Genomic DNA, 26,767 nt, shown 5'->3' with positions numbered 1-26,767 from the left:
TAGAGAGGAGCCTGGCAGGCTATAGTCCATGGGGTCGCAAAAGAGTTGGATACGACCTAGCACTGAACAATGACAAACAACAGAAGTCTGATAAAATTTCTCTGTGGAAGCATCTGCACCTGGTGTTTTGGAGAGTAGCTCTTTGCTCTTTCCTCCTGTTTATCCTGTGATAGTTCGTTTGTTTAAATTTTATAACTCATCTAAAGTCCGTTTTGAGAAATTACATTGTCCTAGAAATTATTTCATCCAGATTTTGTTGTTGGTGTTGTTCAGTCACTAAGTCATGTCCAACTCTTTGTAACCCCATGAACTGCAGCACGCCAGACTTTGCTGTCCTTCACTATCTCCCTGAGTTTGCTCAAACTCATGTCTACGGAGTCAGTGATGCCATACAACCATCTTGTCCTCTGTCACCCCCTTCTTCTCTTGCCCTCAATCTTTCCCAGCATCAGGGTATTCTCCAATGACTCAGTTCTTGGCATCAAATGGCCAAAGTATTGGAGCTTCAGCTTCAGTTTTTCCAATGAATATTCAGGGTTAATTTCCTTTAGGATTGACTGGTTTGATCCCCTTGCAGTCCAAGGGACTCTCAAGAGTCTTCTCCAGCACCACAGTTTGAAAGCATCAGTTCTACACACTAACCTTGCTTTATGGTCCAACTGTCACATTCATACAAGACTACTGGAAAAACCATAGCTTTGACTATGCAGACCTTTGTCAGCAGTGATGTCTCTGCTTTTTAAATATTCTGTCTAGGTTTGTCATTGCTTTTCTTTCAAGGAACAAGCGTCTTTTAATTTCGTGGCTGCAGTCACTGTCCACATTGATTTTGGAGCCCCCCCCCAAATGAAATCTAACACTGTTTCCACATTTCCCCATCTATTTGCCATGAAGTGGCAGGACCGGATACCATCATCTGGTCCTACTGTTCTCTGAATGCTGAGTCTTAAGCCAGCTTTTTCACTCTCCTCTTTCGCCTTCATCAAGAGTCTGTTTGGTTCTTTTTCACTTTCTGCCATTAAAGTGACATCATCTGTGTATCCGAGATTGTTGATAGTTCTCCCAGCAATCTTGATACCAGATTGTGATTCATCCAGCCTGGCATTTCGCATGATCTGCTCTGCATATAAGTTAAATAAGTAGGGTGATAATATACAGCTCTGATATATATATAAATAAAATCATAAATAAATAAATATTATAATAAATTATTATATTATTTAGTATGATAAATCTGAACAAAGTCATCTCTTAAGCTAATTTTACTTTCCTTTGTATCTGGAGTTTATTCCCCTTATTCCATATTTTGTATTTTTGTGCTTTCTTCCATTTTTCTTTTTTAGTTTATGTTGATTCACATAGATGTGTGGTCTTAGTTCTGTCTTATTGTTTTGTTATGATTTCTGTTTTTCAGTTTTTTCAAATATTTCACTGAGTGATTTTATGTGACTTGCTGCTGTTGTGTGCATGCGTCTTGAGAATTTGAAAGGTTTGTATTTTAGTTCTGGGTTAATGATAATCAGAATGCCACACGATATCCTTAACCACCTATTTCTTTATGTTAACTACCAACTCCCTGCACTATTTCCTTCTTTTGTCCCTTCTCCTCTGTTTTCTTAACCCTCAGTTTTTAATTATATTCTTTCTTCATATGTCCCTTTGTACTAAAGTGCATATTTAAGTGTAGACTATTTGATTTATCAAACTAAAATGTTTTTACCCCCAAGTATGTTATTGAATGAGCTTCCCTGGTGGCTCAGATGGTAAAGCATCTGCCTACAATGCGGGAGACCCGGGTTCAATCCCTGGGTCAGGAAGATCTCCTGGAGAAGGAAATGGCAACCCACGCCAGTATTCTTGCCTGGAAAATCCCATGGACGGAGGAACCTGGTAGGCTACAGTCCATGGGGAAGCAAAGAGTCGGACACAACTGAGTGACTTCTTTTCATTTTCATTTCATGTTATTGAACCAAAGCTGAGTCCACTTGCCCACAAGCAGTAAAACCAATCGTGACGAAGAGAAGTCTAGCACTTATTGCAGGCATCTAGCAAGGAGAAGCGGCAGCTCACACTCAGAGGACCTGAATCTGATAGCTTTGAGGGAAGAGGTTTTAAAGGCAGGGTGAGGGAAGGGGCTGCAGGGGCCTGATCAGCTCCTGCACAGTTCTCAGACTGGTTGGCATCAAGGTGAAGTTTCAAGCATCTTCAACCTTCTGGTTTCAGCCAGTTTAGTCTACATGCTTGCAGTCAGCAGTTCTCATCTGGCAGAGGCTGCTTCCTGTAAAAACAACCTAGGAATGTGTGTCAGACCTTTATTGTTCAGGGCCCTGGGAAGTGGGTGATTCTGCTCTGGTGGGTTTATAGTGTAAATTGTTACCAGTTTCCTGGCTCAATAGCTTCTTTACATCTTCACATTTCCCAATCATTAACTCTTGAGTCAGCCTTTTGAGACTCAGGGAGGCCCGGGACACTAAGCAAAATTCTTTTACTTCAAAGGACAGGGACCTATACAGGTTGTATACAATTTCAAATATAGATGAGAAAATCGCATTGACACAGAATCCTATTTTCTCTTTCTTCCCAAATTTTGTCCTATCGTTTTGAAATCGTGAGGCTTTATAACATGTACCTTGTATGTATACATGTATGTATATGTATATAACATGTATTCTGTAACCCTAACTTCACATCCATGATTTCCTTAGCCCTTCCCTTGTGACTCAGCTGGGAAAGAATCTGCCTGCAATGTGGGAGACCTGGGTTCGATCCCTGGGTTGGAAAGATCTCCTGGAGAAGGGAAAGGCTACCCACTCCAGAATTCTTGGGCTTGCCTTGTGGCTCAGCTGGTAAAGAATCTGCCTACAATGCAGGAGACGCAGGTTTGATCCCTGGGTTGGGAGGATCCCCTGGAGAAGGGAAAGGCTACCCACTCCAGTATTCTGGCCTGGAGAATTCCATGGACTGTATAGTCCATGGGGTCTCAAAGGGTCAGACATGACTGAGCGACTTTCACTTCACACAGTTAATTCAGCACTCCTGGTCTTGTCTTTTACAGCCTTTTGCCCATTTATCTCTCCTACTATGATTTATCTTTAGCTTTGTGCACACTGATGATGAACAGTTTTTTTTTAATATAAATTTATTTATTTTAATTGGAGGCTAATTACTTTACAATATTGTATTGGTTTTGCCATACATTGACATGAACCCGCCACGGGTGTACATGTGTTCCCCATGAAGCCAACCTTTGCAGCCCTGGACCAGTTGTCCTCTCCGCCCGAGGTCAATGCCAGGCTCCCGGGGTGTGTAGCGTCACAACCCTGTGCCATCGCGACCCCTCTTGGTGGCAGAGGAAGTTTCTCGGCTCTGCGGGCTCGGTCCTCCGGCCGGCAGGGGGCGCGCGGCAGCAGGGGCACCCTCAACGCAGGCGCCGGGCGCCTCTCTTCCGGCCGTACGCGCCGTGACCCCGCGCCGCCGCGCGTCCCGCGGAGTCTGCGTAGGGGTTGGCGCCGGAGCGGTGCTGCCGTCGGGGGCTGACGCCGAGCGCCCAGCCCGCGGTGTCGGCGGCGCGTCGGCCTCGGTGCGCCGCCGCGGCCCGGGAGCGTCGGCCGGGCGGGCCGGGTAAGTGGTCTCTGGGGCCGGTGGGCGGGCGGGGGCCGGGGCCGGCGCGCCTCCTCGTCCGGGCGTCGCGGCAGGTGAGGCCGCGGCTTTAGGCCGCACCGCGAGGGGCGGAGGTCCCTGACCTGCCCCGCGCCGCTGGCTGCCCCGCGCCTGGCGGCCTGGCCGCTGGTAAGCCTCCGCGTCTTCTCTCGCTCCCTGCTGCCTCCTTCCTTTATGTGCCTCGGTTTGCCGGGCCCTCGCACCCCTTCTCTACTCTTTTTCTTCCTCGTCTGTTTGCTCTGTCCTTGTGTCTCCTGGACCCGAGGGCGCCTTTCCCTCCCTCTCGCTGTCCGTCTGTCTGGGAACAGCTCTTGGTCTCTTGAACCCGGTAGGAAGGTCTGAACAGTCTGTGGCCGGGGCCAGGGACGCCGAGGAAGGAATCCGTTTCCTCCCTCGGCTTCGAATCAGATGTGGCCATCCCTCAGAGACAGGGATTGTACCTGGACGAGGCTCCGGCACTGCCTCGGAAGCGATATTTTAGCTTCGATATCCAGTCACCAAGCGTTTTTTTTTTTTTTTTTTTTTGTTTTTTTTTTTGCTTGAGCGTTTCCTTTTGCCCTGTCATGTTTAGGAACAGCAGATAAGTTAGATCAGTAAGATTTTGTGTGTACGCTCCCGTGAGTTTAGTTTCCAGAGAAACAAGTGTAAAAAGCCACGCCTCAGTCGGTCTGGAAAGGCTTGCAAAGGAGTGAGGCGTGTAACTGAGTCTTGGGGGTGTTTTGTTAGATGTGCAGGATGGGGGAAAGCTTCCCTGCAGAGGAAATAAGTGTAAAGGTAGCAAAGGTGAAGCACCTTAGTGCATTCTGGAAACTGCAGGAAAGGCAGATAGAAGTGTGAACATGGGTAGTCAGGTCGGATCAAGACGGTTCTCTGAGAAATCAATGAAGGAGGGCCCTGGGAGGTGCTTATTCCTAGAGACAGGCAGTAGAGTGTACAGTGAAGTCGCTCAGTCGTGTCCGACTCTGCGACCCCGTGGACTATAGCCCACCAGGCTTCTCCGTCCATGGGATTCTCCAGGCAAGAACACTGGAGTGGGTTACCATTTCCTTCTGCAGGGGATCTTCCCGACCCAGGGATCGAACCGGGGTCTCCCGCATTGGAGGCAGACGCTTTAACGTCTGAGCCACCAGGGAAGCAGGCAAGTGGGTGGGAAATAGGATATTCTGGGGGAGGGCAAAATTCTGCACATTCTCAGGTAGGTGCGGACTGCGTCTCTCTTCACCAGGTGGAGTTTTTAAAGGATGCAATTCAGTTTCCACAGTTCTGTGAGTTAAGGGCCACAGGCATTTTTTATAGTGAGGATATTTAGGCGATATGGGATATTACATTAGTAACTTAAACTGTGGGTGTTTTATTTTTAGAAGAAATAAAGCAAATGGTATATACTAAAAAATGTGTTGTGTGCTGACTGACAACTCACTGATGTATTTAGAAAATATTTTAAAAGTGCTTAACAATGTCCCAAGCAAGGTGCTCAGTTGGAGATATAAAGATGAAGACAGAAACAGCCCTTGTTGCCTCTGAGGGCTTTATGATATAGTAAGAGACAGACATGTCACCCAGTGGAGCCTAACATGATGTGAGTGTGTTCAGGGGGTAGCTGGTTTTATGTGAGGGTTGTTGTTAGCAAAGGCTTCAGAGATGTACTTAAAAGATGAGCACGTGGGGTGCTCCTGAGAAGATGTCTTCCACGTTCTTTTTTACCAGTTGCACGTGTTTTAAAAAAATACTTCTTTAGCTTGGGTAGAATCTTGAAAAGTCATCATTCTTCCAGAAGAGCTGTGTTTACCGTGTTTCTTTTTAAGTGAAAGAAAAAGGAGCATACCTGGAAGATGTGTTGATCAAAGGCTGATGTTACTATGAAAACGAAGTCAATAGTGAGGTGGTATTTTAAAGAGGTTATGAAAATCAACTGTTTGTATTTCCATTTGGTCCTGGCTTCCTAAGATATATCCAAATGTTAGAAAGTGCTCCGTTTCTATTACCTGTCACCAGACTTCATGAAGTAAATGTGTTGCATCATCTGAAAGACATCTGAGCGTTAATGAGGTGCAGTTCAGGTCATAACAGAGTCTTGTTAGTGCGCTTGTTGTTTTCAGTGTTTGCCGCAGACAGGATGCACGAATCAACTGTGACATATTTACAAGTACTCGAGGCAGCTAAAGTGAAGATACATATACTTTTTAAGGAATGGATGCAACAAGCTGTGTTGGTAAGGTTATATAAAAGGAGGAAAGGAAGGAATTAGAATGGGGTTCAGGCTGCTGCTGGGCCAGGGAGATCACTTGGGTGGATGGGATGGGATGGGGACCATACGGGTGGAGGGTGGTCTCTTGTCTCACTGGTGCTTGTTGCATTATAGTAGTTAATTAAAGCAAGTCTTACAAGTGCAGGTGGGTAGAGCGTGTCGTTGCTGTGGTCCATCCAGTTCTATGAATTTGAAGATCTGTGAAGAGAGCTCTTCTGCCTTTACTGTGATGAGGAGATCTGATGTGTAAGCTCCGAGGTACAGAAAGCTAGCAGATGCTAGTAAGGGGGCATCAGTTTCTGATATTTAAGCTATGTTTTTGAAGGTTTTGAGAACAGAAACGGGGAACTTTAAATGAACATAAGATTTTGCTGCACAATGACTTTGGAAGCAGACGGAGGCGAATCAGGTGCCATTGTCAACAACTAGCTTCAGGTAGACTGGGGTTGGAGGAAGTGTGATGGCATGGAGCCTCGCCAGTTGGGTGACGAAGTCTTAGGAGTTGGGCTCTTGGCTGAAAGCACTCTGTTGGAGGTAGAGCACCTCTGCATTGCTTGAGCGTGTAGCCCTGAAATAGGGAAAATGTTTGCATCACGTTCACTCTGTCCCTAGGGGGACATCCAGCATCCTGTTAGCTCACACTGCCTTGCCTAGTGCTGCTGCTCCTCTCCCTTTTACCTAGTTTTTTAAAAAATTTTGATTGTGGTAAAATATACATAACATAAAATTTGTTATTTGAACTATTTTTAAATGTGTTGTGTGCCCATTACTACCATCCACCTCAGAAGCTTTTGTTTCCTCTTTACTTCCTAGTGGAGCCTGTGGGCGTTGTGTAGTTTCACTGCTGATTCATGTGGCTAAAAAAGAATTTATTTAATTGTTGATATTTAAAAATGTTTATTGAATGCCTCCTCTTTGCCAGAAATTGGAAATGCAAAAGTAAATAAGTTGGTCTTTTCCCTTCAGTTTAGTGGGCATTTGGTTACTTGATTTCCATTGAGACCATTATTTGTATCCTGCATGGGACTCTGTGCTTCCTAGACTTGGTTGATTATTTCCCTTCCCATGTTAGGGAAGTTTTCAGCTATTATCTCTTCAGATATTTTCTCAGGTTGTTTCTCTCTTCTCCTTCTGGGACCCCTAGAAGGCAAATATTGCTCTGTTTAATGTTTTCTCAGAGGTCTCTTAGGCTGCCTTCGTTTCTTTTCCTTCTTTTTTCTATATTCTGTTCTGCAGCAGTGATTTCCACCATTCTGTCTTCCAGGTCATTTATCCATTCTTCTGCCTCAGTTATTCTCCTATGGATTCCTTCTAGTGTGTTATTCAGCTCTATTTATTTGTTCTTAAATTCTTCTCGGTCTTTGGTAAACATTTCTTGTGTCCCCTCCATTCTTTTTCTGAGATCCTGGGTCATCTTCAGTATCATTATTCTGAATTCTTTTTCTGGGAGGTTACCTATCTCCACTTGCTCTAGTTTTTCTGGGGATTTATCTTGATCCTTCATCTGGGACAGAATCCTATTTCTTTTCCTCTTGGTTAGCTTTCTGTGATTGTAGTATTAGTTTTGGAGGCTTCTGGGATTGTAGTTCTTATTTCTTCTGTCTGCTTTCTGGTGGATGAGGATAAGAGGCTGTGCAAGCTTCCTGATGGGAGGGACTGGCTGTGGGAATGCTGGGTCTTGCTCAAGTGGATGGGGTCATGCTCAGTAAAACTTGACTCCAGTTGTCTGTCTATGGATGGGGCTGTGCTCCCTTCCTGTTGTTTGGCCTGAGGTGACCCAGTCCTGGAGTCTACAGGCCCTATGAGTGAGCGAGTGAAGTCACTCAGTCATGGCCGACTCTTTTGCAGCTCCATGGACTGTAGCCCTCCAGGCTCCTCTGTCCATGGAATTTTCCAGGCAAGCGTACTGGAGTGGGTTGGCATTCCTTCTCCAGGGGAATCTTCCCAACCCAGGGGTCGAACCCCGGTCTCCCACATTGCAGACAGACGCTTTACCCTCTGAGCCACCAGGGAAGCCCACAGGCTCTACAATAGGGCTTTGGCACCTCCCAGAGGACTTACACCGAGCCGAGATACATCTCCCAGTACTGCTGCTACCAGTGCCCCTGTCCCTGGCGGGCCACTGCCAACCCACACCTCTGCAGGGGACCTGCAGACACTCACGGTAGGTCTGGATCAGTCTCCTGTGGGGTGAATGTTCCTTTCCCCTGGGTTCTAGTGAGCACAAGTTTTTGTTTGCACTCTAAGAGTGGAGTCTGTTTCCCCCCAGTCCTGTGCGAGTCCTGTAATCAAATCCCGCTGGCCTTCAAAGTCAGATTTCTAGGGGATTCCCAGTCCCTTGGCCAGACCCCCTGGCTGGGGAGCCTGATGTGGGGCCTAGAACCTTCAGAGCAGTGTGAGAACTCTGGTGGTGGTATTTGCCAGAGTATGGGTCACCCGCTAGAGACCAATCTTATTTGTAAATACCTTTCTTGATGATGTTTTCAAATTTCTTACTAAGCAGTACTGAGAGAAGTAAAGTGAAAAAGGACTCCCCTGTAGCTCAAACCGTAGAGAATCTGCCTGCGATGCAGGAGACCAGGGTTTGATCCCTGGGTTGTGAAGTTTCTCTGGAGAAGGGAATGGCAATCCACTCCAGTATTCTTGCCTGGAGAATCCCACGGACAGAGGAGCTTGGTGGGCTGCAGTCCATGGGATCGCAAAGAGTCAGACACGACTGAGCGACTAACACACACACACACAAAGTAGAGTTTGGTTTATAAACAAAGTTTGATAATTTAGCTTTATAATTTCCCAGAAAGTGTTGTTTGTATTTGTTTGCCAAAATGTGTCAGTCTTCTCTTGCCTTTATAAGAATAAAGAAAGGTAAAGCAAATGAACCCACAATTTGTTTACTAGGCTTTGGTCTGGTGATCAACTGAGATGGGAGGTCTCAAAACATTAGACTAGGTTAGATGAAAGATGCATGGTCATTTCTGAAGCAGTGTTCTGAAAACCACAGTACAGTTGACCCTTGAAAAAGGCAGGGGTCAGGGGCCCTGACCCTCCGCAGCAGAAAAATCGTATAACTTCACAGTTGGCCCTCAGTATCTATGGATTCCACCGACCTCGGATGTTGTGGTCCTACAGTATTTACTGTGGAAAACAGGCCACATGTAAGTGGACTCGTGCAGCTCAAACCTGGCATCATTCACGGGCCCTTTGCAAGCTGGTCACTCAGCATTGTTTTTTCTTTGCTGTTGTTCTGAGTTTTTTAGGTTAAATTTAAACTTTAAGGATGTGTACCTGGAAAAGAAGGATTAGTTTTGAACACCAAGTAGGCTGGAAGAAAAGTGCATGACAGCCTCTGCAGCTCTGTGGTCTTATGTAGTCATCAGTGGCCAGAAATTTCTGAAGTCCTGGATAAGAGAAGGTTGCAATTAGTGTGTTAACTGAGCAGTTGGCCTGATTCCCTGTTCGACTCTGGGGCAGACACTGATCTTAGTCTGAGGGTAGAGCAGTGACCTCCACACACTGAATATAGGTTTTTGTGGAGTTTATAAGACTGTGGATTAAAATAGTAGGTTCTGAAGTGGACCCCAGCGGTATTACCTGCAAAACTTTGGAGACCTGATCAGATTTCAGGCATGCTTAGATGAGAAATGGAATTCATTAACTTTTCTACGTTTAGCCTCAGTGTCTTGCGCTTGTCTGGCGCTTGTCTCAAGCTTAATACCGTGACAAGGTGTTGCCAAGTCCGCTTTGTCTGGCGCTGAAGGCAGCGGGCATGCCCCTGCGGGATACACTCTTCAGGGAATTCTTCGTCCCTGCTGAGCCAGTGAATTGTCCCAGAAGCCGTGAGGAGAGAACCGTTAGGCGTGTCTCCGTTGTTTTGTGTGTCACTTGGAGCACTCAGCCACCAGTACCCTGGGCTCTGCTCTTATTCACCCTGCTTCTGCACTGCCTTGGGGCCTTTCATTTAGCACTCAGCACTGAGAGCTCTCAGGTCATCACAGCGTTCAGGTATAAAGTAGGGAAGGAACTCTGAAAGGCACCCATAGGTGACCAGGGCTGACTTCAGCTCAGGAGCCGAACAGCTTTCCTGAGGGAGGGAGGCAGCATCCAACCCCTCACCCCCGCCCCACGCACCGTGGAACCAGGTCAGCCGAGGTGTTGGGGTGTTGGGGTCTTAAGATCCATGCACAGAAGGGTGGAGAAGTGAGCAGACACAGAAGTTTTGCCCCAGGTCAGATGTGACTCTGGGGGAAAATTAGATATTTCCCTTCCTGTATGTATCACCTTCTCTTTCTGAGACATAACACAGGCAAAACAGGATTTATGTGACACAGTTTCAATGGCGAAATGCTGTCTGAGCCTGGGAACTGACAGACTTTTGGGATGTGTTCATAAGTTAGCAACTCCTGTGTTAAGCACTTCTTTGCAGTTTAGGGTTTTCAGTCAATTTTTTCCCCCTTTCCAACTGTAAGAAACAGATTGCTGTCTTATTTTGAGAAATGAGCCGTGTTTTGGGTTTCAGAATGTTGAGGTTTTCAAACGTGGCAGTAAGGACTTAGCCGCTAGAGGTGTGGACTTCTGACTGGGTTTGACCTGGAGCAGATTTATTTCTGGAAGTCTCCACCCGCTCCTGGACTGCTCTTGGCTTTACTGGTAGCCTCCTCCTAGGCTTCTGTAGCAGTTACGTCGTTGACCACCCTGGCAAGTGTGATAGGCTGTTATCCTAATGTCAGAAAGCGAAGAGGAACTAAAGAGCCTATTGATGAAGGTGAAAGAGGAGAATGAAAAAACTGGCTTAAAACTCAACATTCAAAAAACTAAGATCATAGTATCTGGTCCCATCAGTTTATGGCAAATAGATGGGGAAAAAGTGGAAACAGTGACAGACTTTATTTTCTTGGGCTCCAAAATCACCGTGGATGGTGACTGCAGCCATGAAATTAAAAGACTTGTTCCTTGGAAGAAAAACTATGACAAACCTAGACAGTGTATTAAAAAGCAGAGACATTACTTTGCAGCAAAAGTCCATCTATCTAGTCAAGACTATGGTTTTTCCAGTGGTCATGTATGGATGTGAGAGGTGGACCATGAAGAAGGCTGGGTGCCAAAGAATAGATGCTTTTGACCTCTGGTGTTAGAGAAACTCTTGAGAGTCCCTTGGACTGCAAGGAGGTCAAACCAGTCAGTCCTAAAGGAAATCATCCCTGAGTATTCGCTGGAAGGACTGAAGCTGAAGCTGCAATCCTTTGGCCACCTGATGTAAAGAGCCCACTCATTGGAAAAGATCCTGATGCTGGGAAAGATGGAGGGCAGGAGGAGAAGGGGACAATGGAGGATGGTTGGATACCATCGCTGACTCAGTGAACATGAGTTTGAGCAAATTCCGGGAGATGGTGGAGGACAGGGGAGCCTGGGGTGCTGCAGTCCATGGGGTCCCGAAGAGCTGGACACGACTGAGAGGACTGAACAAGTGTTACCTGTTGTCATTTTTGTTGTCTTCATCCTCTGTCTGCGGAGACAGCATGTGTCAGTCATTCACATATAGATTGTGGATTCTGTCTTTGTGCTCAGAGTCATTAAAGATCACCAGGTGGGATACGAGGAAGCCTGGGTATTATACAATCTAACCTTCTACTCTCCTGTCACATCTGTAAGATCATTTCTGGGGTTTTCCCCTTATTTGTAGGCATATAATAAAATTTTATAAAAGGGTAGCTTCCCCGCCATCACCCTCCACCCCCCCCTGAAAAGGTGGTTAATTGTGCTAACTCACCTGGTAATAGGTGTTTTTGTAAGGCTTCTACTTTTTGTTACTGACACAAAGTAGAATTATTTTTTTAATGAATATGTATAGTTAAGAATGCCCTGACTGTAGAACTTCCTTCCCTCATTCTGTAGAACAGAATGATTTCACTCCTGAATTACTTGATCACATGATCTTATATACAGGAAAATTCATGCTAGAGGTTTATTTTGAAAATAGCACATGGGTATTAGAAAGGGCACTGATTGGTGATATCAGGTGTCTTGGCTTCTGTCACTGAATGTTCCTGGACGAGGTGATCTCATCAGATACCTCCTACCTCTGAAATTCCATGCCACTGCATATTTTAATTAGAAATCTTCACTACATTCTTACATTCTTTAACCCCTATCCGCTTCCCTTTCAGCACTGAACTGAGAAGATGTCCTTGTACGATGACCTGGGAGTGGAGACCAGTGACTCAAAAACAGAAGGCTGGTCCAAAAACTTCAAACTCCTGCAGTCTCAGCTCCAGGTGAAGAAGGCAGCTCTCACTCAGGCCAAGGTGAGAGAAGCTAAGCCCACCTGTGAGGAAAGAGGCCCGGCAGGTGCCTGCTGAGGAGTGAGAGCCACTGCCCTACCTCTTTGTTGAATATGTAGGGCTCCTGCGTGGCCGGAGGAGAGGCTGGGGTAGGGAGGGGAGGAATAGGAGCTGAAGGTCATTTCACGTCTCCTGGAAATAGAACTGTTTCAGAGAATCAGGATGAGGAAAAGAGTACTTTGGATTTCCAGCAGTGATGCTGGTTTTCAAACTTCAGTATGTCCAAGCATAGAGTTTTTTCAGTGTATTATTTCATCTGAAAATTTAACAGTGGCCAATCTTTCTGTAAACCTTTTCTGAAAATGGAGATTTGTGTTGTAAGGAAAAGGAACTAGTATATGGTTATCGTAATAATTGAATTAAAAGGCTATTGGTTTAAGATTGTTTCTCTCATATCTGACAGGTTTGTTGCAGAGACCAAAAAAAAAGCTTTGTTACAAGTAATCTGAATTTTGATTTGAAGCCTAAGTACACTTTTCTTGGTTTTTGATGATTTTAGAGCCAGAGGACAAAACAAAGTACAGTCCTTGCTCCAGTAATCGACCTAAAGCGAGGCGGCTCTTCCGATGAGCGGCAGATCGTGGACACTCCACCGCACGTGGCTGCAGGCCTCAAGGTACACCCCCGCCACCAACACACACACACCCGTGGGTGGGCTCTCCTGCTTTCCAGGCTGCACTTGCCACACATCACTCTGAGCACACTTCCTCTGTAGGCCTTGCAATCTAGTCAGTATCACATTCAGTTTAATTTTTGCTCTGGTTTTATCAACTTTAAAACACTTAATCTGTTTAAAGCTCAGTAGTTAATTAATCAGAAATTGGAGGTGGGCGAAAAGAAAAAGAAATGACTTAAGAATTTAAGAACTTGGTATTCTTTGCCTCCTGCATCTTCTGTCCCCTCATTGCGTTTCTCACTTAATATACTGTGCTGTCCACCTGTGTCAAAGAGTACAGGGCCAGGCGCTCATCCCAGTGGCTTCACTGCGCTCCCCTGTGTGGCAGGCGCTGAAGCTCTCCGTGGGGTTTCACGGCCAGGGGAGCTGATCCTTCTCCTGCAGTCTGGTAGTCTGTCAAGAGGGAAAACCACTTGGTTCCCTACAAGGGAACTTTTCTGATGATTCTTAGTCATTTAACATTTTTTCCCACAAATTTGTCACCTAATTTTTTCTTGCTGCATCTAATCAAGAACTGGTTAATCATCTGTTCCTGTATATTGACTCCAGAACCTATAATATCACCCCCAGATTTAATCAGTAAGCATTTTCTTCTTGCTACATAGCCAATTTTTAGTTGTAAAGTGTTCCCATCAGGTAAGTGTGTGGTGATTTACACACTCACTTCCTAACTGTAGGGCCAGTAAACCTTTTAGGGACACCTTTTCAGAGAGCTTTCTGTGCATTTAAAATTTTCTTAGGATAGACTTCCTGAGGTGACTTCAGGAGATGATTCCCTTTCCTGGACAGTTTATTTGTTGCCAAGTTGTCTCTGGCAGAGTTGTATCACCTGCAGCCTGTGAGCGTTTGAGTTTTTCCCACCCTCTGCAGTGTTGGGTATTAACTGTCAATCTGTTAAAATGAAGCAAGCCCCTGTATTCTTCATGGCATTTAGAGCAGGATGGCTCATTGTTGAACTTAGCAGGGTTCACACAGTAAAAGTTGTTTGCTGTCAGATTTAACGACAGAGAATTATCCTTCGTGCTGACAGTTTGTTCTGAGTTGGAACTTTGTGATGGCAGTGTTAAATAAATTGAGTTGCTGATTGTTAGCTTCTCCTGTTTTAATAATAACTGAATGGAAATGTTGTTCAGGTGCTTTTGTGTTTTAGAAATGTCTTTTATGTGCATACAAATGAATACTTTCCCTTTGGGAGCCTTGTGGTAAATAGATTTGTGTCAGATTTCCAGTGATAGGGTCTGGGAGGTGATTACAGTTATTTTTCTAATTTTGTTTATTCAACAAATCAAAGGGATTTTTGATTTTTAATTGTAAGGAGACCATGAAGTGTTTGTTTTATTAATATGATGAGAAAATGTCATCCACATTGTAATTCAGTGCCCAGTATAATCCAGGAATTGTTAGATTTAGATCCATTGATACTGAGCATAAGCTCTCTGTATCATGCCTGTTTTGTGTTCATATGTAAAATACATTTTACAAACAGCCGTCCTGCCTTTGGCAGTGCTGGGCACGCTTCTGACAGTTGCAGAGTGGGAGCTTAGGGACCTTGACCTGCCCTCATTTGGGTATCTGTGGGGACCAGGAAAGGCATCTTATTTTTACAGACAGTAAGAGGGTGTCATGCTAGAGAAACAAACAGAAGAAAGTAAGAAGATGTAGGAGCGTGAGTCCATGCAGTGGGTCAGGGCTTATGAGAACCACGGATCTCAAGACCCCCAGCCTAGGGCGAAGCCCCCTTTTCATCTTGTGTTTCTAGTGCACTGTTTGCCTTTTGTTCTTTTTCTCTCAAAGAGCAGTTTGTAAATGAACAAAAGAGAAACACAAAAACCTGACTTAGTGGACTTTAAAAAATGAACTGTGCTGTGAAGGGAGTTATGTGCCCTGTTCAGACTCAGGGCCTGAGATGCAGCGGCCTCGGGAGGCTGTGGACTCCAGAGCATTCAGAGCCCAGGACGAGGCTTTCTACTTTTCTTTCCTCTTTTTTTTGAGAGTCTTAATATGTCATGTCTCCATGTAATCAAAATCTGGGATTATTATATTAAATGACTGCAAGAATATGTTATTCATAAGTTGTTTTGTATTTTAAGTTTTTATGTATATAAAAATAGAAGTATTCTATATTTAAAAAATCAAATTTATTGCTTAAAATTTTGGGTAATGGCAGCTTTTTTTAAGAAAATGCTGTAGGGTGTTTATGGAATTGATCCTGAACTGAGAGGTGAACTTTGCCATGCTCTGCTGCTCCTGGGCTGGGCGCCTGAACAGGCCAAGTCTCCGAGCCTCCTCGGGCATCTGCTCCCTCATCTGTAGAACAGAGGCGGACAGGTGATCCTCGGGGCCCTGCATGGTCCTTGACCTTAATTTTGTGAATAAAACTCCAAGACAGAGGGTGATACTTACTTTGGCATTTTCCCTTCCTCAGGACCCTGTTCCCAGCGGGTTTTCTGCAGGAGAAGTTTTGATCCCCTTAGCTGATGAATATGATCCCATGTTTCCTAACGATTATGAGAAAGTAGTGAAGCGCCAAAGAGAGGAGCGACAGAGGCAGCGGGAGCTGGAAAGACAGAAGGAAATAGAAGAGAGAGAAAAGTAAGGCCTCATGCAAGTGTGGGATGGGGTTATGTTTGAAATGTTCATTCAGATGTTATGAGAACTTCAGTGCTGTCTGTGGACTGAGTGGGTTTTGTGGTTGGTCTGAACAGTTCTCAGGAGTCAGATTGTTGTTAAGAGTGTGTGGTTGTTGCATCCCATCATGGAAACAAAGTCCAGAGCAAGTTCGCATATAGATGCAGAAAACTTAGAACATACATTTTGAGTGAGTTTTTAGAAAAATAGCTTACAAACTGATGTTGAATAATAGGTTTTGCTTTTTGTTTTCCCTGTGTTCTGACTCTACTAGAGTCATACTGCTTAAAATACTTAAAATGTTTTTTCACCTTTTACTATTTTTGAGCCAGATAGAGTTTTTAAGAACTCATAACATCTTTTATGTTTTTCGAAAGTATGGGTAACAAAGATTTATTTGCATTTCTTCTTTTAAAAATGCCGAGTATTAATTTTTAAATGATTATATAAAACATTAATATACTATTTCTCGTTATTTATTGACTCATTTCATGAAGTGAAAGCATGTTCTAGACAATCGAAATTATTTCATTAACTGTTACCTGTGTTGATTCGCTTTAGTGTTGAAAGAGGTAAATATCAAGGAAACTTTTCTTGCTATTTATATGCGTATACCTGTTAAATTTTTCAGTTTATCTTCTGGATTTTTCTCACTTGTCGTATGTTTGCTGCTTTGGTGTTTAATCAGTTGTTTGCATATCCCCTACCCCTCACGCCCCCTAAAGTCAAGGTGACTTCCTTGGGTTCACATCTCTGAATTGTTCCATCTGTTATCACAGGCGGCGTAAAGACAGACATGAAGCTAGTGGGTTTTCCAGGCGACCTGATCCAGATTCTGATGAAGATGAAGATTATGAGCGAGAGAGGAGGAAAAGAAGTAATGCCTGAACATAAATGTCATGTTTTAGATGTGCAATTCTACCCTTTCCTTCTATATTCAGTTTGATAACTAGTTCAGCTGACATTGATTTGGGTAGTTTGCTGTCTGGCATCTCAGCAAAAACCCGCATTTGTATGGGGTTTAACTTTTCGTCGTGTTTTCACAGATGCTCTTTCTAACATTTACTTTTTGGACCTTTGAGCACACCTTAAACTACATGCCTGTGCTCGTCTCTGTCCGTAGCACAGTCATGCCCACCTGTTGTCTGTCCATCTGCACTTTGATTAAGAACAGCACTGAGTGGAGAGTCTGCACTCGTGTCCAGAGTCCTTGCCACCCCCATGCATGGCTGGGCTTCCCTGAATGCTGGCTTCTGGCAGTGTTACAAGCGGGGTAGGAATTCGGTCTGAGCTCGTGCTCTGTCAGACCGCCTCCATCTCTGAAGCCTCACAGGCAGCATCGTCGTTGTGTGAGAGCCAGGTGCTTGGTGACCGCTAGATAGCTAGGCCCTGTCCATTCTGAGAGAACGGCTTCATCACGTGTGGTTGCCGCCTGCCTGTACACTGATTGTGGGTAATTTCTTTGAAACATTTCATGCTGGTGCAGCATGGTTTTGTAATTGGTTTCTTTAATTTACATTTTATCATTTTTTGGAGTGTCTCACTGGTGATTTCCCATGGATGGAGGAGCCTGGTAGGCTGCAGTCCATGGAGTCGCTAGAGTCGGACACGACTGAGCAACTTCACTTTCCCTTTTCACTTTCATGCATTGGAGAAGGAAATGGCAACCCACTCCAGTGTTCTTGCCTGGAGAATCCCAGGGACGGGGGAGCCTGGTGGGCTGCCGTCTATGGGGTCGCACAGAGTCGGACACGACTGAAGTGACTTAGCAGAAGCAGCATTGGTGATTAAGTTATAATACATATGTTAGGGGTTTTCTCTGATGAAAAATCCCTATGTTCTCTGTTCATGTTTTCCCTCTGGTTGTCTGATAGCAAGTGGAGTCTGCTTTGGTTGGTTTGTGTCCACTGTTCTCTGTCTAGGAAATGTGAACAAGAATGATGACAGCACAAAGCAGACTGTGACCAGAAGTACCCACACACCCAAGCAGTGATACCTACTTGTGTACTTTTAACCCTGGTTTCAAACACTGAACTCTTCAGGTGTTAGCGAGAGGGTGGAGTAGTGTGCCTTCCTGCCTCTTCCTTTGGGCTGGGGGTGCGATTCAGTGGCCCCGGGCTGACTCCTTCCTCCTCACTCAGCCCTTGCTCAGCGGAATGTGTGTTTTGCAGGTATGGGCGGAGCTGCCATTGCACCTCCCACGTCTCTTGTGGAGAAGGACAAAGAATGTAAGTACCTGTTTCTTCCCTCTTCTGTTCAGATACATGTCTTTAACCCAGTCTTGGGAAGCCTTAGCTGGAATCAGCCAGGCACCTGGGTGCAGGGAAAAGGCCCCCAAACCCTCCTCACTCTAGCCCTCGGCCAAGAGCACCTTCCACCCCTTATGCTTCAGGAGTTTTTATGCCAGTTTCTAGGGTTTTTCTGCAGCAAGATGCTTTTTTGTTTGCTGTTAAAAATAATTCATTTTGTTTTCTCTAACATTTCATATTTGGATTTAGGTTAAAACAAATAGTAGCTCAGTTGGCAAGTTCTGTGCTCAGTGATCTCAGTTCAGTTCAGTCGCTCAGTCGTGTCCGACTCTGTGACCCCATGGACTGCAGCACACCAGGCCTCCCTGTCCCTCACCAACTCCCGGAGTTTACTCAAAGTATGTCCATTGAGTCAGCGATGCCATCCAACCATCTCATCCTCTGTCGTCCCCTTCTCCTCCCACCTTCATTCTTTCCCAGCGTCAGGGTCTTTTCCAGTGAGTCAGCTCTTCGCATCAGGTGGCCATAGTATTGGAGTTTGAGCTTCAACATCGGTCCTTCCAATGAACACTCAGGACTGACCTCCTTTAGGATGGACTGGTTGGATCTCCTTGCAGTCCAAGGGACTTTCCACAGCTCTGTGATCTAGGAGCTGTTACACTTGTGACCCTCCACAAGGTGGCAGCACATTCCCGAGTGAGGTCCCTCAGCCACAGGGTGTGTGCCTTAACTCAGAGTCCCAGAAGTCTCCAGGGATCTGTTCTCAAATTGGGGGTTGGAACTGGACTTTGATGAACCTTCTAGTTCATTTTCCTACTCTCTGTGTTGGAGCATACCTAAACTATCCCGAGAAAATGTAACCATCCCCAGAGTTTTTAAATACCTATGAATGTTACCTTTTTATAAAGAAGATAATACAGACAAAAAAAGTTAAATAATAATGAAAATACCTGACAAACCATAAACCCCAACTGAAACCAGTCTCTGGGAGTGGAGCCCAAGCATCTGGAGCTCTCTGAGCTTCCTTGCTAATTCTGTTGCACAGCTGGGGTTGCACTTCACTGAACTGGCATGTGGTCCCTGACCTCAGAGACCTTTGTTGTATGCTGGTGTAAGGAGGCACAAAAAATAAAATCCTGTTTCCTGTCATCCAACAGTACCCCGAGACTTCCCTTATGAAGAGGATTCACGACCTCGCTCACAGTCTTCCAAAGCTGCTATTCCTCCCCCAGTGTACGAGGAACAAGACAGACCCCGATCCCCAACCGGCCCTGGCAACTCCTTCCTCGCCAACATGGGGTAATGGTCGGGCACTTGCGCCTCGGCGGGTGCAGGGAGGGTGGGACTCTAGGGGGCCGGGGGTGGTGTGGTCAGACTTTCCAGTGGATGCAGCGCGTTTGGAGATGAGGGCTTTAGCGGGTTTACAAGGAGTGCTTGGTGCGCTCAGTCACGCAGGATCAGGACTTGAGTCACTGGGAGGGTATTGCAGCATGACCCTGTTACCATTTTGTACAAAATGTAAAGCTTTTTATCGGAAGTGTTGAGTGATTGGGATGCTGAACATTATATTCTCTAGGTAGGAACAGTTTCTGATTGTTACTTATATTTGTTTTCAGAACATTTGTAAATAGCTCATACTAATTAGACTTGACTTACACTATGTCCAAAAGATGAATGACATCCTTTTATTTCTTGATAAAATGACGTTTGCTTTAAGGTTATAAGTCTATACCTTTGGTCTAAAAACTTTTAGTCATTCTATCTATAATTAGAAATTTGTTTGCCAGTGTTTGAAAACCAGTTTTAAGGTTGACTTCAGGTGGGGCTTGTGGGTTTTTTTTAGGACTCGCTGGATTTGGCATGTGTTGTGGTTAAGAGAGTGTTGTGTATTGTTTAGTCCTCTAGTGCTCCAGGAGTGGCAGTGGAGCAGCATTGCGCCGAGGCCTTTGCTCTCTGTCCTCTAGAAGGACAGCGCCTCTGGTGGAGAGGCTGTGCCTGCAGAGGCCTCTCTGGTCTGCCTTCGCCTATGTGAGCGCTTTGATTCTGCCTTCGCTCCTTCGGGGCCAGGCTGGCCAGAGCTGAGGAGCAGGCCAGGGTTTGCACGCTGTGAGAGGATTTGGAGTTCTCACCTTGATACCTGTCTTCTCGACCTGTGCTGTTCTCTGGGGCCTCCTGGCCACTCAGGGCTCTTGAATTAATTGAATGTGAATAGAATTCAGCATGTATTTCTTTCCTCACGCTAGTCTTGAGTGCTCAGTAGCCACACAAAGCTCATAGCTACTGCCCTGGGCGGTGCACACAGAGGATGTTCCCCATTGGAGAGAAGCTTGTGGGGCTGCCCTGGAGTGTACTGAAGGGGCACAGGCATGACATCACTGGGGGCTGATTTTGTTTTTTCCTGCTAGTGAAAAAAATTGCCTTATTGCTGGCAAGAAAAAGGTATTAAATCTTTATGCCAAAAGAAGGTACAATATAGTACAGTTATCAGTCTTCAGTCTTTTTAGCCCTGGAACAACTTGTTCAAATGAAATATTTAAGGAAATTACGTATGTGAGATACTGTAGGTAAGGTCCGTCTAGTCAAGGCTATGGTTTTTCCTGTGGTCATGTATGGATGTGAGAGTTGGACTGTGAAGAAGGCTGAGCGCTGAAGAATTGATGCTTTTGAACTGTGGTGTTGGAGAAGACTCTTGAGAGTCCCTTGGACTGCAAGGAGATCCAACCAGTCCATTCTAAAGGAGATCAGCCTTGGGTGTTCATTGGAAGGACTGATGCTGAAGCAGAAACTCCAATACCTTGGCCACCTCATGCGAAGAGTTGACTCATTAGAAAAGAGTCTGATGCTGGGAGGGATTGGGGGCAGGAGGAGAAGGGGACGACAGAGGATGAGATGGCTGGATGGCATCACCGACTCGATGGACATGAGTCTGAGTGAAGTCCGGGAGTTGGTGATGGACAGGGAGGCCTGGTGTGCTGTGATTCATGGGGTCACAAAGAATCGGACACGACTGAGCGACTGAACTGAACTGAACAGTTCTGTTTGAAGCAGGGTTTTGGGGTTCAGGCCCTAAGAAGCAGTGTTCAGTACCCTTGAGGCTCCTCCCTGTGCAGTTTGAAAGCTATCACTAATTAGAGGAAGAGCAGTGGACTAAGAATTCAAGAGTTGTGTGTTTCAATTTCAGTCCTACCGTTAATACCAACATGGGATGTCTTCCTTTGCTGTCAGTCAGCCTTAAGCTAGGCAGCCACTGTGGGCCCCAGTTTCTTTATTTCCATCTATTAAACAGATAGTCCTTAAGCATCCTTCATTTATGAAGTCAGTCATTGGAAACTCTTCTGTACTATTTAGAAAAATGCAGTCATCTTCATTACATGAAACCATACTTAGTTTTTGAGAGGATTACTTAAACTGGTTATGAGCCTTGTAGCAGAGCAGGTACAGGGGCACACAGGAAGTCTGGTATTTTCTAACAGGCCCTGGGGAACTCTTACCAGAGGAACTAGTGTTTCCTTTACCTCAGAGGTTATCTCAGTGCACCCAGGATTTCAGCATCCACTTTTTAATCTTTCTCCTGAACATCCCACAACTTCGATCTCATAGCCCATTAGTAGGTATATGGCATCATCAACGCCATTGTGGAATCTACATTCTCTCTTCCTAGAAGGAGATTACTGTGATGTAAAATCCAATCTGTGCTGTGACTCAAATGCAGGGACCTTTCTCCTTTTCCTCCTCGCAGGGGCACGGTAGCACATAAAATCATGCAGAAGTACGGCTTCCGGGAAGGCCAGGGTCTCGGGAAGCATGAGCAGGGCCTGAGCACAGCGCTGTCGGTGGAGAAGACCAGCAAGCGGGGCGGCAAGATCATCGTGGGCGACGCCACCGAGAAAGGTGGGCTTCACCTCGGGCAGGGCTCCTGGGGGTATGGGCGGGGGCAGGCCATCCTGAATGAGAGAATTCCTCATCGTGATGCCTTCCAGCTCTGGGTGGTGGAAACAAAGTTCTGAGGCCCATCTTTACAAATAGTTCAGGACAGAGAACGCCTGTAGGAGGAAAAGAAGATGAGAGACTTTGGCAGAAATGAACAGGACTCCAGAAATCCTGGCATGCCTGCTTCTCCTCCGGAAAGAGCCTTGTTATACTGATACAACCGTTACTGTGTTTTTATAGCAACACAGAGCCATACAGAGTATATTAGTGATTCTTTCTGCTGTATCTCTATCCTGTAAGGGTTCTCTGCTTTTTGCTTTTTTCTGGCTGCTTTCATCCTAATTTTACTTACTGGCTGCTCTGTAAAAGTAGCGTTATTTTGCAGTCTTCTGGTAGGTGATGCCTACTTGGTGTTTTATTTTCATTTGATTGTTACAGTCTGTTCTGTAGTGAGGGCGTACTGGAATGAGTCAAACATGATTTAGCACTTTAAGCAGCAGAACTCAGTAGTTTTGAATCAGTCTTAGCTGAATGCCTTTTCCTGAAGAATGAAGAGAACTTTTCCTGGCAGGCATGTTGACATAGAGCTTGAGGAAGCAGCAGTAAGCCTCACAGACTGGAACCAGAAACCAGCAGTCAGCCCACTCTGGGAGGGTATCTGACACTGGTCAGCTCACGGCTGGCTGATGGACTGCTCGTTTACACTGGGCTCAGGACCACTGACCACTGCCTGAGCCAAGACTCACTTCTGAGGGTGGTGATCACCGTGCCCTGTCGGCCCTTTAGGAAGTGAACTAAGCAAAAATGCACCTGAGGATGTTAAAAAGTTCTAGAAGTTGTGGTAAAAATTATACCAAAGCAAAATGATGCTTTCAGATAGGAAAGGCTGCATCTTTGCTCAGAGACTGTAGATGCTGGCTCTAGGATATAGAGGATGGGGATTGCTGTTGAAAGTAAATTGCTCGTTGTAACTTAGACTTGGTGCCCTAACACTTCTGTCTGATGACATTTTTCTTATAGACGCAGCCAAGAAGTCAGATTCAAATCCATTAACTGAAATACTTAAGTGTCCTACCAAAGTGGTCCTACTCAGGGTAAGGAGCTGAGGGAGGAGCCCTGTTTGCCTTGTGGGTCGCGTGTCCCTCCCCCGGCCCTGCCCCTGCATGTAGTCAGCCCCACTGATGATGGGATAGCTGAAGCGAACTGAAAGTGGTGCTTGTGGGCAGACTCCCTGGAAGACTGGTTTTTAGATTCCTTTTCTCTAGTGTTTCTTTGCTAAACATTAGTATTTAAGACTACAGTGAAAAATTACTTTAAAATGTTATCAGAAAATTATCAGAAATTCAGCTTGGTTTATGTATTCTGGTGTTTGCCCAGGTGCTCTGGTAACTTATTGAAGCCTAATGTATATTTTTTAATTTTTTTAAAAAAACTAACCTACTTCAGGATATTTCAGGAATGAAAATTTTCTTTTGGGTCATTTAGGTTTGGAAACATTTGCCATCTTGGAAAAAAGTTACTTACACGTCTCTTTTACATAGTTGTCAATTATACTCAATACTGGAATTTATATATTTGTTTATAGAACATGGTTGGTGCAGGAGAGGTGGATGAAGACTTGGAAGTAGAAACCAAGGAAGAGTGTGAAAAATATGGCAAAGTTGGAAAATGTGTGATATTTGAAGTAAGAGAGATTTCTTTGTTTATAACCCAAATTATGATTGATAGGTTACAAAGCATTTTCTGTAAATAGAGGATGCATTGTAAGTAACATACTGTCTTACTTTAGAAGGTGACATGTGTTGGTTAGTTACACTACTTTTACTCAGTTATTGCAATTTCAGATACTAGCATAAGAAGAACTTCAAATTTATTTGGTGAAGAAACATTTCATTTTGTGACTGACGTTTAGACTTGATGACAGTGGGTTCAGTAGTTTAGTGATGGGGGGTCACATGTGCCTTGGCTTCCTTCTTTTGGCAGGTGCTTTATTTAGTGCCTCCCACATACCAGTGCTGACTCCCCTGGGGTCAGGCAGGTGCCTCCTGTGCTCTCGGTGACACGTTCAGTTGAAGAAACAACAAACAAAGTTAGAGAATGTTCAGTTGCTAGACTTATCAGGACTGACTTACAAGTATAGGAGTTTGAGAGGAGGATTAGATCAATGTGGAATAGTTCGAGGAGGCTTTGTGAACAGTATCAGATGTGAGCGGAGCTTTGGACTGTGTGGGTAGGATTTGGGTCAGAGGGAACAGGCGTTCCCATAGGGTCACAGCTTCTGGAGACTGGGGAGGGCTGCACGGTGGTGGGTGTGGTGGGGATTAGCGGGAGTCGTGCTTACACAGTGCAACGGGGCCTAGAAAGCTTAACAGAGGAACTCAGCCTGGTATGAGAGACAGTTCACGTACAGATGTTTTATTTTAGTTCCTGCTCACCTCAGCTTCTCCTCCATGCTGGGTTGTGTCTGTTGACTGCATAATTATCTGTTTATGTGTCTGATGGCATAGGACCTGCAGGGGTCTTGCTTAGCTGCCTTTTGCTCACACTTAGCACACGGCCTGTCCAAAACAGACGTTCAGTGAATTTTGATGACGAGTAAATTACACTTAACTGGAAAAGGAAATGGCAACCCATCCCAGTATTATTGCCTGGCAAATCCCATGGACAGAGGAACCTGGTGGGCTACAGTCCACGAGGTCGCAAAGAGTTGGACACGACTGAGCGTGCACATGCACACACAAACACAAATTACACTTAGATCCTTGGCATTTGAGCACTGCTTATCTGTAGTTGGAATACTCTGACAAAAATCATTTGTGGAGGAAAACTCAGTCAGTGACATCTCTGATGATATCTTTACTTACTGTACTCCATTTCTTTTCCAGATTCCTGGTGCCCCTGATGATGAAGCAGTACGAATATTTTTAGAATTCGAGAGGGTTGAGTCAGCAATTAAAGGTAAGTTGTACAGCTAACGATAAAGAATTAAAAAGTTGAACTTGTGATCTTAATATTTTGAAGACATATTGTTGTAATGTCTCATGGAATTCCTGCCTTAACTAACTGTCTTTTTGTTTGCCTTTTAGCTGTTGTTGATCTGAATGGGAGGTATTTTGGTGGACGGGTGGTCAAAGCATGTTTCTACAATTTGGATAAATTCAGGGTCCTGGATTTGGCAGAACAAGTTTGATTTTAAAAACTAGAGCCTGAGTCATCTCCAGCGATCCTTCAGCGAGCTGCAGACTGAGCAGAGGAGAACAAGGCGTCAGGGGGCCTTCATGGCTATGGGTGCAGAGACTCTGTAAGACTTCTAAGATATATGTTGACTGATCCCTTTTTTATTTTGTGGTTTTTTAATATAGTATAAAAATCCTTTTAAAAAAACAAACAAAAAGCAATCTGTGTGCCTCTCTGGTTGTTTCTCTTTTTTATTACCACTTCTGAGGTGATTACATTTTTTGCTAGGATTTCATGATAATTCTCAAGTGCTTCAGTGATACAGCATTTCTTGCACTTAAAAAAAAATCTAGAAAGTTTTGGTGGGGTAGTGTTCCCCTTTTCTTTCTTTTTTTGATTTCTTTTAATAAAACCTGCAAGTTACTAAACTGTAGCTTCATAAATTCTGTAATAAAGTATCATCTTGGCAGTCTGCCTAAGGTGAAAACCTCTGCTTTCTCTAACAGAGAAATTTTTATTGACTCCAGTCATAGAAAAAGCTCTTTACAACCTAAACTAAGGTTGAAGAATCTTGAGCCTACCATGACCTGTTTGGATGAATCATTCTCAGTTAAGCTAAGTCAGACTCTAGAGATTGTGATGGATTTAGGAGTATTTGGGTATAGAAATCATGAATATAGCATTTGTTTTCAGAGATTGAAGCCTCGTCTTTAGCGTAGCTCAGCAGTGACAGGTTCACTCAGAACTTCATGGGTGCATTGTAAATGTGTGCCCGATAATGTTGTGGAAGTGGTGATTCCCTGGGGTCATGTTTCTACTGGCAAAATTTGCAGTCCTGTTCTCATATGTAATTTTTAAATGGATAAAATTCCACCACATCAGCTACTTAAACTGTACTGCCAATTAATACAATTCTGGAATTGTGAAAACCTGTACCATCGAAGTACAGTGGTATATGTGGCTTAAATGTTTAGCAGGATTGCAAGACAAAACAAATAATAATATTTGGCCCGAGCAGAAAGTGTTTCCAGAATCTGCCTGCCTGTATTTTGCTCCTTGCTTGCCCGAATATTGCATGTGACTTAACCTGAAGCGGCGGCTGGGGCCATGCGCCATGGTGTCTCTTCAGGTCCTTTCAACGTGACAGTGTGTGTGACCCTGCGGGGGAGGAAAGTAGCCAGCGTTTCTTTGCATCCATGGACTTGGTTTGGAGACATAAGGAATATTTTGACCCTTTTTAAAAAAGGATTTTCTCATGTTTTTATTTAACATAAAATAAAAGAATAACATTTTCTCTTTTGTGGTATTATTTTACTGAGTTAAAGTGAATTAAGACTGCTTCTGAGAAGAAAGTGCACATACTCTACGAAATAAATTTGAGTTTAAGAACAAAAGGTGAAAGAGTTACACAATTAGACATTTTGTAGGACCTGAGAGTCAGCAGCCAGCCTCACACTTGGCTCCAGATACCCATGATGGAGTTGGTCTTACAAGGGCTGAGATGTGCTCGTGCTAGGCACTCGTTATGATGGCTTAGTTTAATTTGTGTGAACCCTGAGGTCTTGGAAGTATACATTCCAACTCCCTTTGACAGCTCATTACTATTGAGCTTTATAATAACATCATTGTTGAGGTGGCTTTTCCCAACATTCTCACCATCAACCAGAGAAATGCCAGTGCTTCATTAAGATTTCTATTAGCATGGGTAAAATTTAGTGAATATCCCCCTGATCTCTCTAATTGTTAAACTCTCCATGATTGCAGTAATCAGCTAGTGCATTACTTGCAGTGAATTTCCTGTATTAGAATAATTTAAAAATCTTATACAAGGTAGTGCTTGAGAAATGTGAAATGAATTTTC

General features: G+C 44.6%; 1 protein-coding gene across 2 annotated transcripts; it reads left to right on the top strand.

Annotated features, from left to right (window-relative positions):
- The first annotated feature begins 3,501 nt into the window (after window positions 1-3,501).
- RBM17 (RNA binding motif protein 17) lies at window positions 3,502-26,205 on the top strand. Of its 2 annotated transcripts, XM_010837465.1 has the most exons (13): window positions 3,534-3,552; window positions 3,589-3,621; window positions 12,073-12,210; window positions 12,746-12,862; window positions 15,348-15,514; window positions 16,330-16,427; window positions 17,722-17,778; window positions 18,957-19,098; window positions 21,539-21,690; window positions 22,750-22,823; window positions 23,315-23,413; window positions 24,615-24,687; window positions 24,816-26,205. In XM_010837465.1, the coding sequence occupies exons 3-13, from the start codon at window positions 12,088-12,090 to the stop codon at window positions 24,917-24,919; spliced, it is 1,206 nt and encodes a 401-aa protein (XP_010835767.1). In that variant the 5' UTR covers window positions 3,534-3,552; window positions 3,589-3,621; window positions 12,073-12,087; the 3' UTR covers window positions 24,920-26,205. The 2 variants fall into 2 exon arrangements, with proteins under 2 accessions (XP_010835766.1, XP_010835767.1); XM_010837464.1 differs by having other exon boundaries at window positions 3,502-3,621.
- The last annotated feature ends 562 nt before the right edge of the window (window positions 26,206-26,767 follow it).

Source organism: Bison bison, unplaced genomic scaffold (assembly GCF_000754665.1).
Source record: "Bison bison bison isolate TAMUID 2011002044 unplaced genomic scaffold, Bison_UMD1.0 scf7180017864073, whole genome shotgun sequence".
NCBI lineage: Eukaryota > Metazoa > Chordata > Mammalia > Artiodactyla > Bovidae > Bison > Bison bison.
This window is presented reverse-complemented; position numbering and strand designations above follow the sequence as displayed.